Below are 20,753 nucleotides of genomic sequence, written 5' to 3'. Positions count from 1 at the left end.
ATTTGGGTAAGGATGAAAATAGACCTACCAAAAGAGTCTTAAACTCCAGGAACCCAAGCACCTTAATTTAAGAAGAGTCACGGGTTTGCATGAGATATTTTGTGATAAATATCTGCTTCTGGTCTACTCTAAGTCCACAATTTGCCCCCAGTTCCAATAATCCTGAGAGTAGTAGAAAAGAGAACACTACCACTTGATACTCTCTTCCAGCTTCCTCAGGGAGAATTAAATTCTGGAATTCGTTTAAGGTCTTCAAGTATAAAAATGTCCCAAGACAAAGTACTAATACAGCATGCAATAAGTAAAAAAGAATTGACAACTATTTGTCTCCTTAAATGCGGAACCCTGGGAATAAGCAGGGAACTTTGCATGTTTCATTCAAAAAGTACTGAAGACCACGGCAGAGGATCAGAACCTGGTGTGCTACTTACTAGGTGAATTCCTTGAGGAAATAAGGGGACCCCTGAATGGGTTCCATTCTCTGATTTTACAAATCAAGATTAAGCATTTGTCAGCTGCAAGAGCCCTTAGCAGATCTCAGGGAATTTATAAGCACCTCTCTACTGAGGTAGTGAGTAACCTGCTTCCACTCTCCCTCCCTTCTCATTCACCTTCCTGACTCTCACTTGACCTTCAGAAACAATCAGATATTACCTCCTCTTGGAATCTTCTTGATTCCACCCTCCTTTCTGCTTTTAACCTCTGAAAAGTAATTATCACGTTGTATGGTCAGTACTCTTGTCCTATCACTTCTTTCTCCCTAGCACCTAGCCCAATACTTGCTCCAAAATATGAAAGAGTAGACACAGTAATCACTATGGACTGCTTTCTTCTGGAGGAATAAGAGAATAATATGCCCAAGAGATCTTAGGGACCAAGACAGGGCTGTCAATGATGCCAGTCTAAGTCTTATTATGTGTGTTCATCTCCATGCCACGTGTTTACATTCCCATTGCGTACCTTCACCAAGTTAGTCATAGAAGCACGAAGATATTTTGGTATTATTGCTAATAGCAATGGGTCACGGGATAGGATCTCATGCCGGAAGAGGGCTCCCCATGTCATCTGAGTTGAAGAGCGTAGAAACTAAAGAGAAAAAAAGAGAAAAATCTCAGTTTAAGAATTTGGATTTTATCTAACCAAGATTCTTACTTAGCCTGGCAATTATCAACTATATTTCTTCATGGGAATAAATCTCTATAATACTTTGAAACTATCCATACCGTAGTGCATCAGTAACGACTGCTCATTATGGACCACACATTAACAAGACAGACTGTGGATCAGGTGCAATTCCTGGAGCTGAGCCAAACTCTACCACTTTCTCCTTTATGCAAGAAAGGATATGGGAATCTCCAGGTGATATTACAAGGAAAATCTTGAATTGGATGAAATTAATTTTATAATAACCCAGTTAATCAGATTTTTGTATTTAAGATATCTTTAGTAGCACAGCAGCTGGGACATACCTCACATCTGAGCATTATCAGAATATCATCCGAGGGCAAAAGCTGCTGACCTAGATGGTGTGATGCTTGGCTCAGGAAGAAGACCCTGCAGTTCTCTTAATGAAATGACACTATAGTTACTCCCTAGGGCCTTAAGAGTCACATTTTATACATGAGCTACTAATGACCTCAGGCCACAGTGCTTGATTTTGGTTTACCTAACTAAAATTTTAAGAAGTAACCTGCATAAAGTTTACCTGACTTGGGTGGGTTGTGAAAGCAAGAAAAGATTCCAGGTATTTTCCAAAGTTTGCTGGTGTTTCTACATCAGAATCCACGCCCTATAGGACAAAAAGAGCACTACATCAATGACGTTGAAGTGGGTAGAGGGTAGTGGGAGGAGAGGAGTAACAAATACAGATAACTTAAACCCTCAAAAATTTCAGTTTTGAAAGGACTTCATACTTACTTGTGGCCTAACGAAGGCATTGTTTCAAGGGCTAAAAAAAGCAGGAAAGTGGCTTTATCTCCTTAATCATCATTAAAACCCATTCTGTGGTCACAGAGTAAAATGAAAAAGAGTATTCATTTCAGAAATCACACAAAGAAGAAATTTGTATCATGTCTTCAGACCTTGTCTATTCACAGCTCTGTGACCCAACCTATTAAATAACCATTCAGTGGCATATATTTTCTGTCTGAAGCTCTATCCTCCCTGACCATCAAGCCACCACAAAAAGGCATGACATCAAACATAAATGTCTGTACCAATGTCCTAGCTGTCAACTTGTAAGACTGAGGAGTCATCCCACATGCCACAACTAGAAGGATCCACAACTAAACATATACAACTATGTACTGGGGGGATTTGGGGAGAAAAAGGAAAAAATAAAATCTTTAAAAAAACCCCAAAAACCAAAAAACAAATATAACTTTCTAAATGCTCTTCTCACATGGCCCTGAAACTCTCCAGAAAGTAAGTGCTCACCAGCAGTGCACATAGCTGATTGCCCAGAGCACACAACACCTGACAGAGTCTCTTCAGGAAGACATAGTGTTTCTCTACCAAGCCCCCTCCATCAGCAGTCCTGTAAGATGAGAAAAGGGTGTGATTAATTGCAGATCAAGAAAACCGAAGGGATTGCCATCAAATGGAGCGGTATGTAGTCTGCATTTCAACATTCAAATTTCAGTTGATTATCAAAGTTAAAAAAAACAAAACTATCAAGAAACCTCCACCAAACACTGAAAGACTGATGAGGACTAGGAGTTCAATACAATTTCATCCCTAAAGAGACACTCTAATTTGGGGCATCATACACTCCTTGGGTATTTTGGGATAACCACAAAAACTCTGAGCATGACTCCATAAAACATGCATAGACGTATATGCACAAGAAGCTGCACAGAAAGACACTGGTTGATACCCAGGGAGGACTTAGAGAGATGCCTAGAGAGCATGTAACAATTCCTTACACAACTGACAAAATTAAAAGGACTATAATAAGAGAATGGGAAGACAAACCACAGACTAGGAGAAAATATTCGCAAAAGATACATCTGATAAAGGATTGTTATCCAAAATATACAAAGAACTCTTAAAACTCACCAATAAGAAACAACCTGATTAAAAAATGGGCCAAACACCTTAACAGACATCTCACCAAAGAAGATACACAGATGGCAAATAAATAAATGAAAAGATGCTCCACATCATATGTCATCAGGGAACTACAAATTAAAACAAAGGGGCAGATTCTGGTCAGGCACCAGAGCCTTCTCAGGCCTAGTCATCAAGGCTACTAGGTGGCTTAAGGATCATCAGAAGCAGACAAAGAGAATCAAGATGAACTGTCTGGGGAGAACGGGGAAAACTGCGAAATTGAGTGGGTGCTGAGTCAACAGCCCATCTTATTTCCACATAAGGTCTTCAAAAAGGTTAAAAAGTCCCTTTAAGATTGCCTGATTTTCCTATAAAAAACACTGTCAATTGACTGCCAACATTCAGATAGGAACTTCAGATATATCCAAATAAGATAGAAAAATGAGAAAAAAATTAGAAAACACACAGAAAAGTAGGTACTCACTGTGCAGCAGAGAGTATATAATGCATGGCAACATCTCCAAATAAGACCATCAAGGGTTTCCGGTCCTCCAACTTTCCCTAGACCCAATTTGGGGGAAATACAGGTAACACAAACTATATTATGAAAAGTCTCCAAGTACTAACATCTCCTATACCTACACAATCAAACATACCGACTTCATAATTTCTCACAGAGTCCCGGGGCTCACTGAACATGGGAATAAAGCCAACTCTTTAAAACCAAATCTGGATAAGACATATTTTTAAATGTGTTGGGCAATAATGCTGATATGAAAGTGAAGTAAATTACATCAGAAGATAATATTCCTATGGAGAAAAGAGTCATGGTCCCGTGTGTTAGCCAAGACAGATATAAAGCTGATGTAGCCATCACCTAAGATTCTTTAATATAACTCTGAGTTTTAAACTTTAACATTACTTTTCTCTCTCTCTCTCTCTCTTTTTTTTTTTGCTGAGGAAGATTCGCCCTGAGCTAACAACATCTGTTGCCACTTTCTCTTTTTTTGCTTAAGGAAGATTAGCCCTGAGTTAATAACTGTGCCAATCTTCCTCCACTTTATATGTGGGTTGCTGCTATAGCATGGCTGATGAGTGGTGTAGATCTACGCCCGAGATCTGAACCTGTGAACCCAGGCCACTAAAGCAGAGCGCACAGAACTTAACTGCTATGCCATGAGGTGGGACCACTTACATCATTTCTTAACCATGAAGTGCCAAGATTCATGGCTGTTTTAAGAACCAAGCAGCCTGACAAATCGCTGTATATTCTGTCATGGATCCCTGGAATAGTGGCAAACTACTGTCCAAAGGAGTTGGAGGCAGGTAGTCATGTTGGCATTAAGTAAAAAAAACCCCAAACCTTGAAATGTCTTCTTGCTACAACATGCAATTAAACAGATATACGCACCCCTCAGGGAATCTGAGGATAAAAGTCAGTTTGAAGTGGTAACTTACTTTTCTGCTGACTGCAATGAGAAGACATTCAGCTGCTCCCAACTGAAGCTCCTGCTCATTCAGAAGCAGGCACAGCATCTCCAGGAGTTTACAGTTTTCGGCAGTAATATGACTCATGGACACCCAGTCAATGTAGCCTGCTAGAGTATTCAATGCTGCCACTCCTACTCGACAGTTTGCTTGGGCCTGCATGAAAAGAAATTACCTGTGACCATTAAGTCCTCACCAATGGACAAGGAAGCTGTGGTTATACCTGAGCTCCTTCTATTTTCTAATTCTAAAAAGAAAATGATTTTTAAGAAAATGTACTCATGTAACAGTCACTGATAGAGAACTCAAAGATTTTCTTCTGATACACAATCACTTCTCAAACAAGGGCATTTTCAATGTCTGTCCATGAGACCATACTGGCATGTGTGGCCATTTTATCTCCTTTAGAAATCTCAAATACTGAAATTTCAGCTCCCGTCCACCATAGCTCAGTGATCAAATGAACCAAGGCTGTGGTCGCCCTCCGCTAGGTGTATGCGTCCCTGTACCTGAGAGCCTCAAAGAAGTCTCCTTTCCACTCCACAAAGAGCTCTTACCTTTGACTCCTGAGAATTATCTGTCTTCTGAAAGAAAAGAAGTATAAGGATCCAATGTTTTTAACGAGGAAAAGGCTATGTAATAACTTCCCCCCCCCCATAACCAAGGCCTTGAAAAATGATTTTCAAATACAGACTCAACTTTTAATCTTGGAAGGAATACAACTTTACTAAGAACACATAACTGATATTCCCCCTAAGGACAGGTTATTTTAATTTTAGCAAAATGACAAAAAGTTAATAAACAGCTAACACAAATTTAAGAGAACATTAAGATCCACAAAGACAGTTTCAAAGCACACAGTTTACAAAGAAATACAACTAACAGATGATCAATGAGTAAGGCTCAACACTGCTAATGACGAAAGAAATATAGTTTAAAACAAAGCAATAGCATTTTTTCCACATTAAAATAAAGACAAATTAAAACTAGCAAAGGTTACTGAAATAATGTAATGTTAATGGAAAAAAGCAAGAAACAAAATTAAATGAATACAATTTATGATCGTGTATGTATGGACAGAACTACAGGAAAACCACGTACACAAAAATATTCGATGCTAAACACATCAAAATACTATCTGTTCAGTAAATACAGAATCAAACTGGCCTTTACCCTTCTATTTCAAATGCCACAAAAATATTACACAATGCTTATAACTTACAAGTGTATAAAATTAATATTTTCTCAGGAACTTCTGAAATTAAAACTACGAATAACTCCTGAAAAAAGTTAAAGGGGAATACAAGCAAGAATAATAACTTCTGAAGAATCTGAAAACTTACCACCATTAGGATCATAAAGGATTTGTTTTACAATTCCTTTTCTCAATTTTCAAAAAATATTTTTTTTAAGAAAGAACAAGTATTAACGGGGACACATGATAACTAGACATATCATGGTGATCATTTCATAATGTATAAAAATATCAAATCGCTACACTGTACACCTGAAATATAATATTTTATGTCAATTATACTTCAATTATAGAAAAACAAAAAGTAAGTATTAAGCCTGCATCATCAGTGATCAAGAGGAGGTGTTAATGGGGCAGAGATGAGTAGAACCCTCTCAACAGCATCTACTGATGCTGCCCAAGAAGAAAAAGGGGATCCAAGTGACAACAGCGAAGTCCAGCCTTCACCCTCCACTCCAACAAACCTTCCTTTCCATTTGGATGCCTATGCCCCCTGGGACCAGTGTAGGAGCCACGTGATGGGACAGGGAGAGTGAGCCTACTCATCCCATAGCTGTCTGCCATTCAACCTACACCCCAACTGGGAAGGTGAAGGGATGGAAGCAGAGAAGTAACTATGGGCAAACTGAGAAGTTCCAGTACAAAAGATGGCTCTCGGTGTGCTCTGGTCCAGGGCACAAGCGGTAGCCTGGTTTAGCAGAGAGAGAGAACTGAAACTGAGGCTAAAGAAAAACACCACAGTGGATGTGTTTCCAACCTGTGTCAGACCATCACCAATCAGCCCTGCTCTGGCACGCTGGCTGCATTTCTAGAGCATCTAAGTATTCGTAATTTGTTCTCCTTCTCCTAGGGGAAAATGAAAAGAATACCTCCTTTACCCTCAATACCCATAGGTTCTTAAATGCAAATATTTTCTTTTGAAAAACTTTGGGGAGATATTTTGGGGGAAAGAGTTCATTCTAGTAAAAACAATGGAGTTTGAATTCCACTGCAACCATTTATTAGGGGATCTTCAATAATAATACTCTCTGAACCTTGGTTTTGTCATCTGTAAAATAGAGACAATACTTTCTAACTCTTGGAGTTGTTTTGAGGATGAAATAACATATAAAGTACAAACAAGTATATGGCATATTACGTATTCCCTGTGAGCTCCTCTCTACCCTAACAGCTCATAGTACCCTCTCATCCACTGTGTCAGTATCTATCCCTTCTCTAAAGACAGACCAATGGAGTTGCCAGGTGCATAAAAAATAACTAATTTTATTTAATCGTATTTTGTGAAATAAGCACATATGCAAATTCTAGATCAAGGTTTTCCAACCTCAGTACTATTGACATTTTGAGTTGGACAATTCTATATTGTGGGGGATTGTCCTGTGCATTATAGGAACTTTAACAGCATCCCTCTCCTCTACTCAGTAGATGCCATTAGCAACCCTTGGCTGTGACAACCTAGAGGGCAAAATCACTCCCCTGTTGAGAACCACTGTACTAGATTAACTTTCACACTGCTTCTTCTGAAGGTTCTCTGCTAAAAATGACAGTGGACACTGACAAAAGACGGTATCTAGCTTGCCCTTTTCTGCAGAAGAAAAACCTCATCAGGAAGAATGAAATACCAGACATGATGTAGTCAAGATCAGTAAGACCCGCAGTTTCCTCTACAAAAGGGACCAGGGCCAATGGGACATCAGAATTTAACAGGGAAGCAACTCTGACCTATGAGAAATCTGGGCTTTCAAACAGTAAAAATTAATCTTTATTTTTATACTACTTTAAGAATTTTCTTACTATAAAAGGAATTATCTTTTCTAGTAGATGTGGAAACTCATTGAACTGAGTTTCTTAGAAAGTTAGTTCTGGTTTTTCCTGTCATCTGTTTCTTTTTTGTTTATAAAACGGCCTTTCCTTTTGCTGAACTAGATACCCTAGTTCTTTGCTGAAGGATTATTTTAACTTTAAAAAACAAACGAAAAAACCACTCATATTAGAAAATAGGACTTTTGGGAGGTGAGGTAGCCCTTACCACTTGCCGGTACTTGTTTACATTTTCTTGAAGTGTGTTAAGTAGAAAACTGAAGATCCTTTCCATGTTCTGGGTTAAGGTTTGCTGGATATCCCTTCTTCTTTGAGGGGGTAGTGTCTGAAAAGTCACTACGTCCTCTGCCAGTCGCAAAAGAATGAACATCACTAATTCTGTCTGTGTTTCCTATACCAATAGAGAAAAGCTAATTAAATTAAACTCAAACATCTTTTTCATTATAAGTATGCCCAAAGGCTCTTTTCTGTTGACAAAACAAAGAAACTCCCAAAGAGCCAAAAAAACAAACTGAATGGATACAGCTGTATTTCATACCCCTTGTTTGGAAAGAGTGTCCAATTCTATTAGCATGTCAGGCCAGTGCTGTGGCCACTCGCGCTTGATCATTTCTACTACAATTCGAGACAGGACATCTTTAATATGGTTCTCCTCTTCCAAAATGTTCAGTGTTCCCTGAAAAAGAACAAGAGGTATTAAGAAGTCTGAAAGACTGAATTTAAGGAAAAAAACTGAGCTGTAAAAGTGTACTAACTCATTAGCAGGCCTGCTTTTAAACTAAACAAAATAAACAAACCTGTTCTCCATGTCTGAGTCACTTGTCCTGCATTCTCACTAATCATTCTTCCCACTTAAAGCTTAAGTGAGGGTTGCATCAACTAATAAAATGACTGTCACCCAGAGCAAGGACGACATCATTGTTCTCCTTTACAAACTGAAGAGACTCTCACATTGTCTGATTTTGAAAGCGGGCCAGAGGGAAGAATATAGAAATAAGGAGTACATGCAGAGGCTGAGAACACGAGAGTTAGAAGAAACTGAATACTTTACCAATAGTTCTACTATTAGAAGATACAGAAAGACCATGACTGGGACTCTTCTTCTGAAGTTTGATAGCAAGACTAATAAATTACGACTTCTCTCAAGTTTCCCCAGAACTAGCAAAATACAAATCCTAGCTAGCTAAGTTAATTAATAATTTTAAAGGGATTTTTTTTCCCCTATTAAAGGCACTAGACTTTGGGGATGAAAAGGTGGGGGGAATTACACTTTTCTTGCCCTTTGTATAAAAAGAAAAAAAAACGGCTGTGGATTTTAAACATGTTTAAAGTCATATTCTAAGTCCTGAAACAAATTTATTCTGCAATTTTTTGTTGGTAGTATTATACAGTAGTACGGTTTGGAATAAAAGGAAACAAACAGCAAAGTGCAATCCAATTTAGATCTAAGAATCTTACTCATTTGCTGAACATGTTTAATCTCCTCTACCTAGTCTTTTAATTTTAAAAATAGAAGTCAACACCTAAAGCATTAATTAAACCTAGTAAGAGAAATGTGATCAATCATGATTTCTTGTGATGGTGGTTCTTTTTATCTTGAAGGTTAACATTTACTATTATACAAAGCATGCTGTAGGACCTATGGAGAATCAGTGAATTTTTACACAAATGCTACACTGAAGAACTCACACTTTGTCTGAACTACTTTGGAAACATAAGTCTTCCAAGCAACCATTCCTTACATTTGCAATCAGCTCCATGACGCTGTTCTTCAGATACACCTTCTCCAATCGAGACATGCTGTTCCACCGGAACCTGGTCATCAAGATGCAGAAAGTCAACACAACCACATCAGAAGTCTTCTCTTCAAAAGAGACTGGTTTTGATTCCTGCATTACATTATGCTGGTGATTTCATTAAGAAATTATACTTCCAAGTTTGTGCCCTTCAAAGGATGGACAAAACCAGTCCACATTTAACCAAAATGTTAACAAGAGGAAAATTCTTGGGGAAGAGTTTTACATAGGCAGTGGTCTATTAATTGGAATCCACACAAGATTTGTGCACAGATTAGCTTTTCCCCTTGATTTTGTTGACAAACCAAAAGTAAATATACCTAGGACAACCCCAACAATGCAGTTGCTTTTTGGAAAATAAAATCTTGATACTACTAACTCCCTTTCTGTGTTGGCTTACAACGTAATGGCACAATTCTGGAAAAACTGTGGCTAAGTCTTAAAAGCTGATTCTTCTGATAGGCGTTGGGGTAGAGGACTCAGTTCAGGCATGGTTTTCAGTTATTCTCATACAAGCCTCCTCTGGATTTGCCATTCAGAGAAGGCACACACTCAAACTTAAAAAAAAAAAATTTAAAGGCACAGTGCCTAATCAGAGATTTATTTACCTATATGTTGCATTAGTCTAAAAAACTGAGTTTGCTGGTATTCAGCAGGAGCTCAATAAATGCTGACTGAATAACTATTATTTGTAGATATGCTTAGTATTTGTAGAATGCTTAGTATGCACCACCCACTTCACATGGATAAAGAAACTGAAGAAGAGAAAGGTTAAATCCTGAATGAGAGCTCCCGAGAGGTTGTTAACAACCTCTTGGGGACCACTCCTTTCTTCTTGGGGATTGCTTTTTTACTGACCTAAATAGTATCTTTATGAGTTATATAAGAAATAAAGATTTGCTCTCTCACAGACTTTGTGGTAACATCCAAAAGCTCCTTACTTGACAACATGCTCCAGGATCTGAAGGCCAAAATGTCTGACGATGGCAATTTGTGTTTTCTCAGCCAACCTCAAGCCACAGGGGACACAGATAGGGCACTTTTCTTTAAACTCCTCACAAAACTGAAAGAAGAAAAGTTAGCATTTCTCCTAGGAGCCAAGCAAATGGGAACTAAAAAAACTTTTATCTTGGGGCCAGTCCGGTGGCGCAGCGGTTAAGTTTGCACATTCCACTTTGGCAGCCCTGGGTTCGCCTGTCTGGATCCCGGGTGCGGACATAGCACCGCTTGGCAAGCCATGCTGTGGTGGGCATCCCACATATAAAGTAGAGGAAGATGGGTATGGATGTTCGCTCAGGGCCAGTCTTCCTCAGCAAAAAGAGAAGGATTGGCAGCAGTTAGCTCAGGGCTAATCTTCCTCAAAAAAAAAAAAAAAAACCTAAAAACTAAAAAAACTTTCATCTTAAGAAACTCTAACCTGAGCTACATATTTTTTTCCTAGGGAAGATTCGCCCTGAGCTAACATTCATGCCAATCTTCCTCTATTTCTTAGTATGCAGGCCGCCAGTGCAGAATGGCTGCTAACAGAGAAGTGTAGGTCCGCACCCGGGGAACCAAACCCAGCCACCAAAGCAGAGTGCACTGAACTTAACCATAGGACACCAGGGCTGGCCCTGGGCTATATTTTTAAATTGCAAAATCTAGATCAATATTATATGAGTAAAGAACCAATACACATTCCTTTCACTTTGATAGTTCCAGGTTTCCCATGCTATATCCAACTAATGTTGAAACATTTCTTGACCTAAACAAGTAAAAACTTATTTACTAGAGATAACACTCAGAAGTATATAGGGGTGAAATGACAATTTCTAGGATTTGCTTTAAAAACCTTTGGTGGGGGAAGAGATAAAGCAAATGTGGCAAAATCATTATAACTGCTGAGTTTAGGTGATGGGTATAGACAAATCATTGTAGAATTCTCCATACTTTTGTGTCTGTTAATATTTCATAGCAAAAAACAAACTAATAGAACGCAAGTGTTTCTGATTCCAAATCCTGTGGCATACATCTATATATTGTAAAGTTTCTTCTAAGTGATGCTCACTCTGCTTTATGAAGTTACATCAGTTAAAATAAGCACAAGTGTTTTTTCCTAACGGTCATTTCTCAAAGCCCACACACAGAGAGATGCAGGAATAAGCTTGTACTAGCATTAGCATCCCCATTTGTATTAGTATTCCCAAACTGCAACACAAGAGTCAGTCCCAGGAGCAGAGCATCCGGGACTCAAGAAAACTACTTTCAGGAAACCAAAGTGCCCTTGTTAAAATGCAAACTAAGTGGTAGAAGTTCATCTTTGCGCAAAATCGCCTAAGAATATCACACACTAAAAAACGTGGGGGGAGGGTGTGTGAGAATTAGCCCAGAAATAGCCCAAGACACAGAAGAGGGTTAGTGAGAGGTGCAAGGATGTAAGTAAAGGGGAGCTAGGGGGGCTGGAGCTTGGTTAGGACGGGTCAGGAGAGTGGGTCAGCAAGGAAACGTTTAATGCAGAGGAGGTCGTAAAGAATGTAGCTGGTGCTGGGGACGGGATGGGCACCTGCGCCGCGGGAAGGCGAGGGGACGCGAGGATGCGGGCTTGAGGGAATGAGATGGGTGCAGCCGGCTCTGGAGAGGGTCGTGGTGCGGACAAGAGTGATCGGAAGTGGGGAAGGGGGAGGAGAAGGCAGTGGGAAGCAGTCGCGAGATGAGAAGCAGCTAGGGACCGGAGTGTCCCGGGAGAAGGCGAGGATGGGAAGAGGCGCGGAGGGCGGCGAGGGGGAGGCCCCCCCGGGGTTGGGGAGGGAGGTCCAGGGGCCTCGTGGGCCAGAGACGACCAGGGTTATGGGAGCCGCTGGGACGGCTGGGGCTGGGGGAGGGTCTCGGGGCAGGCCCGGGGCGCCAGACCCCAGCTACCTTGAGGGCTTCCAGCCTGTAGCGCTGGGTGGAGCTGGGGTCCATCATGACCGTCACCGCTTTCACCAGCTGCTCGCATAGCGCGTTCACTTGATCCATCGCCATGGCTAGGGCCTCACGCCGCAAGCGCCCACCGCAGCCGTCCCGGGAGCACGAGGCACGGACGGCTCCCTTGGCTGGACCCACGCGCTGGTACCGGGCCGCGGCGGGCTGGGGGGGTGGGGAGCAGGAGGAGGAGCGTGAGCCCCAGCAGCTCCACGGGGAAGGAGCCGGCGCTGCGCACGCGCCCGACTCGCCACTGCGCACGCGCCCGCGGAAGTGGAGGCTCCCTGGTAGGGTTACTCCTCGGTGGGCGGGGCGGCAGACGGAAGGGCCGCGGTGCGCAGGCGCGTCAACGGTCCGTCGCGGCGCGCGCGCAGTTCGATCCTTGTCGGGCGGGCTGGCAAGCTAAGTGCTTTGGCGGTGGTTGACCACGCCCGGCTGTGCGGCGCCTGTCCGGGCACGGATCCTCTGCGACCCTTGGTCTATTTCTCCGTTGTTACGGGGAATAAATCTCCCTGGAGACCGGAAACTGGCCCGGTCCTGGAAAGGGGACAGATAGTGAAGACCCCATCGTCTTCCTCCCAGTGGACACCGAGCCCAGCACCGGCGGCGTCCGCGGTTGGCAATTTTGTCAGGCGTTTGTCACCTTGGTAAGAGAATTTAGAACCGTTCGGTATCACTGTTTTCAGACTTTTCATGCTGCTTTGGGTCTTGATTTTATGATACAGCAGGGGCCGCTGACAACGTTGGGCCGGAATGACATGGAATAGAAATACATGCTCCCAGAGAGATAAGGCCCTGGTGGTGTCCCCTAAGAGGATTTTTCTTGTGGAAAAAAATGTTTTCTCCGCAGCCCTTAAACCTCCCTTTTCACTTGTACTGATTTTCCTTGGATGTTATCACCTGATCACCGCCAACTTGTTTTGTACAGATTGGTATAAATCGCGATCTTTAAAGATGAAGAATTGCAATCATTGAAGGTTTGCGCACTTTTGATCATCTGAAGTACTATTATATAAGACTTCAAAATAGTGTGATCCTTATTCCGAAAGGAGGGTTTTGGCAGAGAGTTTCATTTCCCGTCTTTAAAAAGCTCTTGTTTTCTCCAGCAAAATACGTAAACTGAAAACTTCAGCAACTTCGTTATCTGTTGAAGTCTGCATCTCGGTTTTTGTGCTTGCATACTGAGTAAAATGTTTGCAGCACTTAAATCACTGCTTCCATTCATGCTCCACTTCCGGTATTTGTAACTAATATGGTACTTACCTGGGTTTTTTTGTGAAAATGCATTTATTATTTTTATTCTGGCATTATCTGTTCTAATACTACACAAAAGCCACTTGAAGGTTAAGTGATTTCTGACATGTTATGGTTTTAACTTATAAAAGTTTAAAGAATCACATTCTGCTTGTCTTAGGTGAGTGGGATTTATAAGGAATTAATGTTTTTGACTACTCTGATTTTTTTAACTTATTGTTTTCTTTCCATGGATCTTCCAGCTTTGTAGTTGCATGCCACTTTTGTCAAGGTGAATGTTAGTTTTTGACACTTTTTTTTAGAATACAGTTGAGTGTTTACTCAACTGTGTAACCTGTGTTTCGCATATTTAAATCATGAACTACTGGTGTTTCCATAAGTATCTTGTTTACCTTAGGTGAGTGGTTCCCAATCTCTGCTGCATGTTAAAACTACCTGAAGAGCTTGTAAAAATCACAATGCCCAGGTCACACCCATACTGATTAAATTAGGATGTCTGGTGGTAGAAGCCAGACATCGGTATTATTTAAATGTTACTAGGTGATTTCCAATCTGCAGCAAAGTTTGGGAGCCACTGCTTTGCTTTACCTTCCTTCTTTCAGATCTCTAACAATGTTAAATGATAACATTAGTCTGTATCCACTGTCAAGTATATAAGGTGTGTTCTTCCAATCTACCATCCGTACCTTTATGTATCTCTATCTGTGAATAGTATATAGTATTGTTTTCTTTTATCTTCAAAAATTTATGTGAATGAGTTGAAAATCACCATTAGAACACTGCAAAGTAATTGTTACAGGTAAAAATCCACTGATGGGTGCTTAATGGTTGAAAATTTGAGGAGAAACAGGATATTTGCATGGTCTCAAAGTGTCTCCCCTAAGATTTCAGTTCCAAAAGGAAAAATAGTAACTTTACAGTGAGAAACACTAACTCAACGAAATGATCATGGTTAACATCACCAGTAATAAGACATGTTGGCATCATGTACCTCCCAATATGATGCACTGAGAAGAGCACATCACTTTTATAATATTCTTGCCAGAAATGCATAATCTCAATCTAAGCAAGAGAAAACATCAGACAAACCTGAATTGAGAGACATTCTCAAAGTAACTGACTAGTTCTCTTCAAAAGTGTCAAGGTCATGAAAAACAAGGGAAGACTAAGGAAGTGTCATAGATTGGAGAAGACTAAGGAGACATGATGACTAAGCTTGGATCCTCGATTGGGTCCTGGAACAGAAAAAGGACAGTAGTGGAATAACTGGTGAAATTCAAGTGAAGTATGTAGTTGAATATTAGACCAATGTTCACCTTTTAGTTTTGATAATTGCGCTATATAAAATGTTAACATTTAGGGGAAACTGGGTGTAGGAGAACCCTGCTATTTTTGCAACTTTTCTGTAAGTCTAAAATTATTTCAAAATAAAAAGTCCATGAATGCTATGATGTTATATAACATTTTCTGCTTCTCTTTTCCCTGAATTTATACTTGAGATTTGTCTGTCAACTAGATTAACTATTGGCTTTGTCCCCCTATTGACGTGCATTGTGGTTTTAATTTGCATTTCCTATGACTAATGATGTTGAGCCCATTTTCATGTGCCTTTTGACTATTTGTATATCTTCTTTTGTAAAGTGTTCAGTTCTTTTGGGGAATGGTATTTTTAAAGATTTTAGTACTTAGTACCTTCCTAAAATTGTACCAATTTATTATTCTCTTGCCAGCAATGTATGCCTATTTCATTCTTGTTAGTTTCCATGCTCATGATAACTCAACAATGGAAGAATGGAAATACAATTTTGCTTGGCACTTTGGATTAGGTATCCTTTCTGACCATAAAATATTGTCTTACAGAAAAATGGCTAATGGACAGGACCGGGTGATTGTTCTAGTGGACATGGACTGTTTTTTTGTTCAAGTGGAACAGCGGCAAAATCCTCATTTGAGGAATAAACCCTGTGCAGTCGTACAGTACACAGCATGGAAGGGTGGCGGGTATGTATCTTAGTTATTGTTGTAAGTGTCAACTACCATTTTAATCTGTAAGAATACATGGCACTGTGCTACATCGTATTTTTGAGATTTCTGAACTGCTGTGTTTGAGATCAAATAGTGGCATCTGTGACTGAAAAGTTTCTACTATTATGTTTATAGCCTATTAATGTTAAATTTTAATTATTATTGTGATCATGTAATATTTTTTTCTTCTCCCTTTTTCCTAACCTTAGAATAGTTGCAGTGAGTTATGAAGCTCGTGCATTTGGGGTCACTAGAAGCATGTGGGCAGATGAAGCTAAGAAGTTATGTCCAGATCTTCTACTGGTAGAAGTTCCTGAGTCCCGTGGGAAAGCTGACCTCACCAAGTAAGTAGAAAAGATTGTTTAAGGAGAATAGAAGAGTTGAGAATAATATTCCATGAGACTAGGAACTGATGTTTCAAATTTGTTTCATGTAAATAACATCTGAAAAAGTTTCCTTTGGTCAACCAACTTTTCTGTGTGAAATGAAAACAGATTTTGATATTGTGTTGCAGGAGAAGTTCTGAGTCATTATAATGCATAACAATTGCTGCCCTGGACACCCTTTCAGTTCCTTAATTATTTAAAAGTTGGTTGTTATAATTAAAACTTAGTACCAATTCTCATGTTCTCAGGCCAAAAATCTGAAGTGTTTGAAGTAAGTTGTGAAACTAAGAGTTTTTCCAGAGAAAGCTAAGTCAAACTGACATTCTAAGACAATATCTAGAATTACTTGCCAGAATTGAACAATCTTGCAGGAGATTACTGTCTCTGTTTTTGAACTGAGCCGTCTCTCTGCAAATTTTAGAAGGTTAGCCTTGGAATGGGAGACATGTATAGGCATAACCAAGTCAGAGGTAGGTACAAGCCCCAACCATTATAATAATCCTGATAGCTAGTATGTATTGAGCATATTTCGTATGCCAGGCACTGTGTTAACACCTCCATAGGCAATATCTCTTAAATCTCACATTGTTAGAAGGTAGGTTCCAGTATTAATCCCCCAACCCCACACATAGATGATGAAGCAAGTTTAGAGAGGTTAAATCATTTAAGTTAACACAGCTAGGAAGAAGCCTGAGGATTCAGTTTTTTCCAGATTCCAGTACCCACATTCTCATAGTACACTATACTGTGTTGTATGGTGTGTGGGGATCATGCTTTAATAAACTTGGGATTTGAGATATTCCTGAATTTACCTATGAATTACAAGTTTAAAGGTGGAGTGTCAAAGCCAACCTCACATTGGAGTTAATGCCAGAAAAGAAGACAGATTTGACTGAAAATTAATGCCTTAACCCTAAAGTAGAATTAATTAGCTACTGGACATATGTTACCTTGCTCTGAATAGAATCTTATGCTGGTAAAGACAAGGTAACTTTCAAGAAATATAGGTGACTTCAGAGTGTGATTTTGAAAAGCCACACACCACCAACTTTAAACTGGGTCATTTCACTCTTAAAATCTTCATCAAATAATGAACAAAGGCAGTTTTAGAAAATTTAGGAGTAAGTTTATAGACCAAAGAGTTATTAAGACCTGTCAATTTAAAATTATTATTTTAATAATTAACCTGAGATCCCAGGTTATAAAAATAAAAATATGATTTGCAGAAACATATATACACTAAGCTTACCAAATGTTCTTAAAAATACCTTGGAGTAGGGCTGGCCCTGTGGCGTAGTGGTTAAGTCTGGTGTGCTCTGCTTTGGTGGCCTTGGTTTGTGGGTTTGGATCCCAGGTGCAGATCTACGCCACTTGCCAAGCCACGTTGTGGTGGTGACCCACATACAAAATAGCGGAAGATTGGCACAGATGTTAGCTCAGGGCTGATTGTCCTCAAGCAAAGACAGAGGAAGATTGGCAATAGATGTTAGCTCAGAGCGAATCTTCCTCACCAAAAACAAAAAACAAAAAAAAACCTTGGAGTAATTTGCTCAAGAGGCTGTGAAGGAACACCAACTATTGCAGTAGAGTATCCTTCCTTGCTCTGTATGTGTGTGAGTATATTGTGCTCTCATGCTCTCATACATGCTTGCTTTCTCCATCCCAAATAATGATTAAAAGACAAAAACCTTTCTCCAATTCTCTCATTTGAAAATGTTTTAGAACAATAATTACACTAGTATTTATAGATGTCTTACCGAAGAGGTGCAAATATTTCCATTTTTATGATAAATAAAATAGATTCAACAAGAGCAAAGAACTTACTTTAAATTCCATAGCAAGGAAAATATCCATATATTGCCATAGAAAACTAGCTATATACAGCCAACAGAGCTGCTTGTTAATGGTTTGAATAGAAGGTATGTGGTGAGATTGGTATCCCCTGGGGAAGGCTTCTGCCTGTCCAGACACATCATCACATTCTAGACGTTTATCTTCAACTTGATTGTTTGAATGTTAGTATATCCAGAAGTGATTGGACTTGGTTGGTTGTGTGGTTGTGTATATGTGTATATATCTGTAGTGAGGACCAGCTCACATGTTAATCAAACTCACCATTGACTGAAGTAAAAAATCAGTGTCACTTTGTTAATTTAAATTGAGAAATACCATCCTGAAGAAGAGCAGATACTCAGTTCACTGATCAGTGCAGTGTTCCCTGTAAGTTACCTCTCATTTGAAGACGAAAGTAGAAGCAGTATACTATGTGGTGGGTATATGAAAATGACAAAAGGAATAGGTGATCATAATACAATTTTTTCTAGTTAAATGAGTTGGAAGCATTTCCTCTTTAGAAAGATCCTTGTCATACAGACACGTTCATGGTCTGGATGCTTTCTACTTTGGTAGTGCTAGAGTTGCACTAAAAATGTTTGCCTCCATGGTTCTTTTTCCTTGCTTCTGTTATTGACCATCTGCATGCTCATTTACCCCTTCTGTTGGGTTACTGTCTAGTCTCTGTCAAGCCACCATTTCTCTCTTTAAGGAGACTTACACTGATGATGTATATTATTGTTCCATTATGAGAGGGAGGGGATGGGGCCAACAACCTCTATGTATTCTCTTTCTATTGCCTACACGTGTAATTCTTATACTTTTTAGGTACCGGGAAGCCAGTGTGGAAGTGATGGAGGTAATGTCTCGTTTTGCTATGATTGAACGTGCCAGCATTGATGAGGCTTTCGTAGACCTGACCAGTGCTGTACGAGAGAGACTGCAAAAGCTACAAGGTCAGCCTATCTCAGCAGACTTGTTGCCAAGCACCTATATTGAAGGGTTGCCCCAAGGCTCTACAACAGCAGAAGGGACTGATGAGAAAGGTACTTCCATAGCATCATATTGCTTCTGCTTCCTGCCTTTGGAACCTGCTTTGCTTGGTCATTCTGATCCTTCTTGGATTGATTGAAAGGAAACTTAAACTTCGACCTGAATGAATCACAAGGACTCACATGGAAGGATATACAAATTCTATCTTTCCAGGTATATGAATGTTGAGAAGCTGTGAAATCTGTATGGAATCAAGTTTCTCTTTAGATGTAATTAGGGCAGGTTAGAGTTATCAATAGAAGGCTGACTGAGCACTTCCATCATTTGTAGCTTAATTTATATGATTGTAACTTGGTTTCTTCATTGTGAGAAGGGTGAGCTTTTTTAAGGGGGACCTCAAGTAGAGGGAGCTGAGTCACTCAAAATTTCTAATCAGTTCATAGCACAATATCATCAATGGGCTCTGCAAGGCCTCTCGTTTTATTTTACTACTTTCCCCTTCATAATGATTCCCTCTACTCCCTCCCCACCCCATACACCCTCTGGCACCCACTGATGTTTGGTGTATCGTCTCAAATATGTATATGTCTTTATAAATTATATAGTGTTGCTTGTATTTATGCTTTTTAATTACAAGATAGTATTGTATTATAGGTTTCATTCTGTTTCTTAATTTTCTTTCATTGGTGATTTTATAAATCTATCCATGTAGGCGTATTTATGTGTAATTGATTGCTTTTAATTACAGTATCATCCATGATATGGATCTACCATGTTTACAGACCATTCTTCTAGTGATGAACTCATTTGTTGCTTCTAACTTCCTACTGTTTATATGATGAATGTCCTTATTCATCATCTTTTGGACCTATTCAAGGGTTTCTCTGGGAAATGTTTTCAGGAGGGGACTACTAGCTCATAGGGTATACACATATACTTAGTTTCACTAAATACTGCCAAATTGCTCCCCAGAATGGCTGTAGTAGTTTAACTTACCCCTGGATAGTACATAAGAATTCCTGTTTCCCCCATATCCTCACCAGCAATTGGTATTATCTTGTGTTTAAAAATATTTGCCAAAGGGCCAGCCCTGGTTGCCTATGGTTAAGTTCAGCACGCTCTGCTTCAGAGGCCTGGGTTCGATTCCTGGGCGTGGACCTACACTCTGTTAGCAGCCATGCTCTTGCTGGTGGCCCACATACTAAAAAATAGAGGAAGATTGGCACAGATGTTAGCTCAGGGCGAATCTTCCTCAGCAAAAACAAAATAATTAAAAAATAAAAATGTTTGCCTATGTGATGGCTATAAAGTGGTATTTTGTGTTTTTGGTTTGTTTTAATTTACATTTCTCCATTTACTAATTGAGATTGAGCATCTCTTCATATACTTGTTAGCCAATTGAATTCTACTTTTGTGAATTGCTTATTTATAATCTTTACCCAATTTTCCATTGAATTTCCTGCCTTTTTTTTTTTTTGCAAGAATTCCTTATATGTCCTAGTTATTAGTCCCTTGTCTGTTTTTGACATTGGAAATATCTTCTCCCAAGTCTGTCATCCGTTAAATTTGTTTATGCTGTACTTTGCTCAACAAAATTCTTTTAGTCTATCAATTTTTCACCTTATGGTTTGTGCATTTTGAATCTCGTTTTAGACATTCGTTTCTACCAGAAGTTCACAAAAACATTTTTCTAGATTTTATTCGATTTGCCTTATAATTTATTTTTAGATCTTTCAACCATATGGAGTTCACCTTTTTATTTGATTTAAGGTAGGGAGCCACCTTAACTATTATTCTCATAGTGAGCCAGTTTTCCCAACAATTATTTATTAAACAATCCATTATTTCTCAACTTTGCATATATAAGTGGGTCTGTATCTGGAGTATCCCATTAGTCTGTCTGCTTCT

General features: G+C 39.6%; 2 protein-coding genes across 3 annotated transcripts in view; one reads left to right on the top strand and one right to left on the bottom strand.

The window, feature by feature from the left end:
• Window positions 1-12,587, bottom strand: part of XPO5 (exportin 5) — a 53,435-nt gene extending 40,848 nt beyond the window's left edge. Inside the window, exons 1-11 of one of the 2 annotated variants that reach the window (XM_046639281.1) lie at window positions 12,310-12,587; window positions 10,353-10,474; window positions 9,358-9,430; window positions 8,154-8,291; window positions 7,824-8,006; window positions 5,097-5,123; window positions 4,510-4,695; window positions 3,536-3,612; window positions 2,437-2,536; window positions 1,706-1,789; window positions 961-1,086 (exon numbers count right to left, since the gene is read on the bottom strand). In XM_046639281.1, the coding sequence (XP_046495237.1) occupies window positions 961-1,086; window positions 1,706-1,789; window positions 2,437-2,536; window positions 3,536-3,612; window positions 4,510-4,695; window positions 5,097-5,123; window positions 7,824-8,006; window positions 8,154-8,291; window positions 9,358-9,430; window positions 10,353-10,474; window positions 12,310-12,414 (1,221 nt within the window). In that variant the 5' untranslated portion in view covers window positions 12,415-12,587. The remainder of the gene's footprint in view (window positions 1-960; window positions 1,087-1,705; window positions 1,790-2,436; window positions 2,537-3,535; window positions 3,613-4,509; window positions 4,696-5,096; window positions 5,124-7,823; window positions 8,007-8,153; window positions 8,292-9,357; window positions 9,431-10,352; window positions 10,475-12,309) is intronic. The other variant, XM_046639282.1, reaches the window with a different exon arrangement.
• Window positions 12,588-12,722: 135 nt separating this feature from the next.
• Window positions 12,723-20,753, top strand: part of POLH (DNA polymerase eta) — a 29,857-nt gene continuing 21,826 nt past the window's right edge. Inside the window, exons 1-4 of the mRNA XM_046639321.1 lie at window positions 12,723-13,001; window positions 15,469-15,609; window positions 15,843-15,977; window positions 18,681-18,898. Of these exons, the coding sequence (XP_046495277.1) occupies window positions 15,473-15,609; window positions 15,843-15,977; window positions 18,681-18,898 (490 nt within the window). The 5' untranslated portion in view covers window positions 12,723-13,001; window positions 15,469-15,472. The remainder of the gene's footprint in view (window positions 13,002-15,468; window positions 15,610-15,842; window positions 15,978-18,680; window positions 18,899-20,753) is intronic.

This window comes from Equus quagga, chromosome 15 (genome assembly GCF_021613505.1).
Source record: "Equus quagga isolate Etosha38 chromosome 15, UCLA_HA_Equagga_1.0, whole genome shotgun sequence".
Taxonomy (NCBI): Eukaryota; Metazoa; Chordata; class Mammalia; order Perissodactyla; family Equidae; genus Equus; species Equus quagga.
Note: the sequence above shows the minus strand (reverse complement) of the source record. Positions and strands in the feature narration are given on the sequence as shown.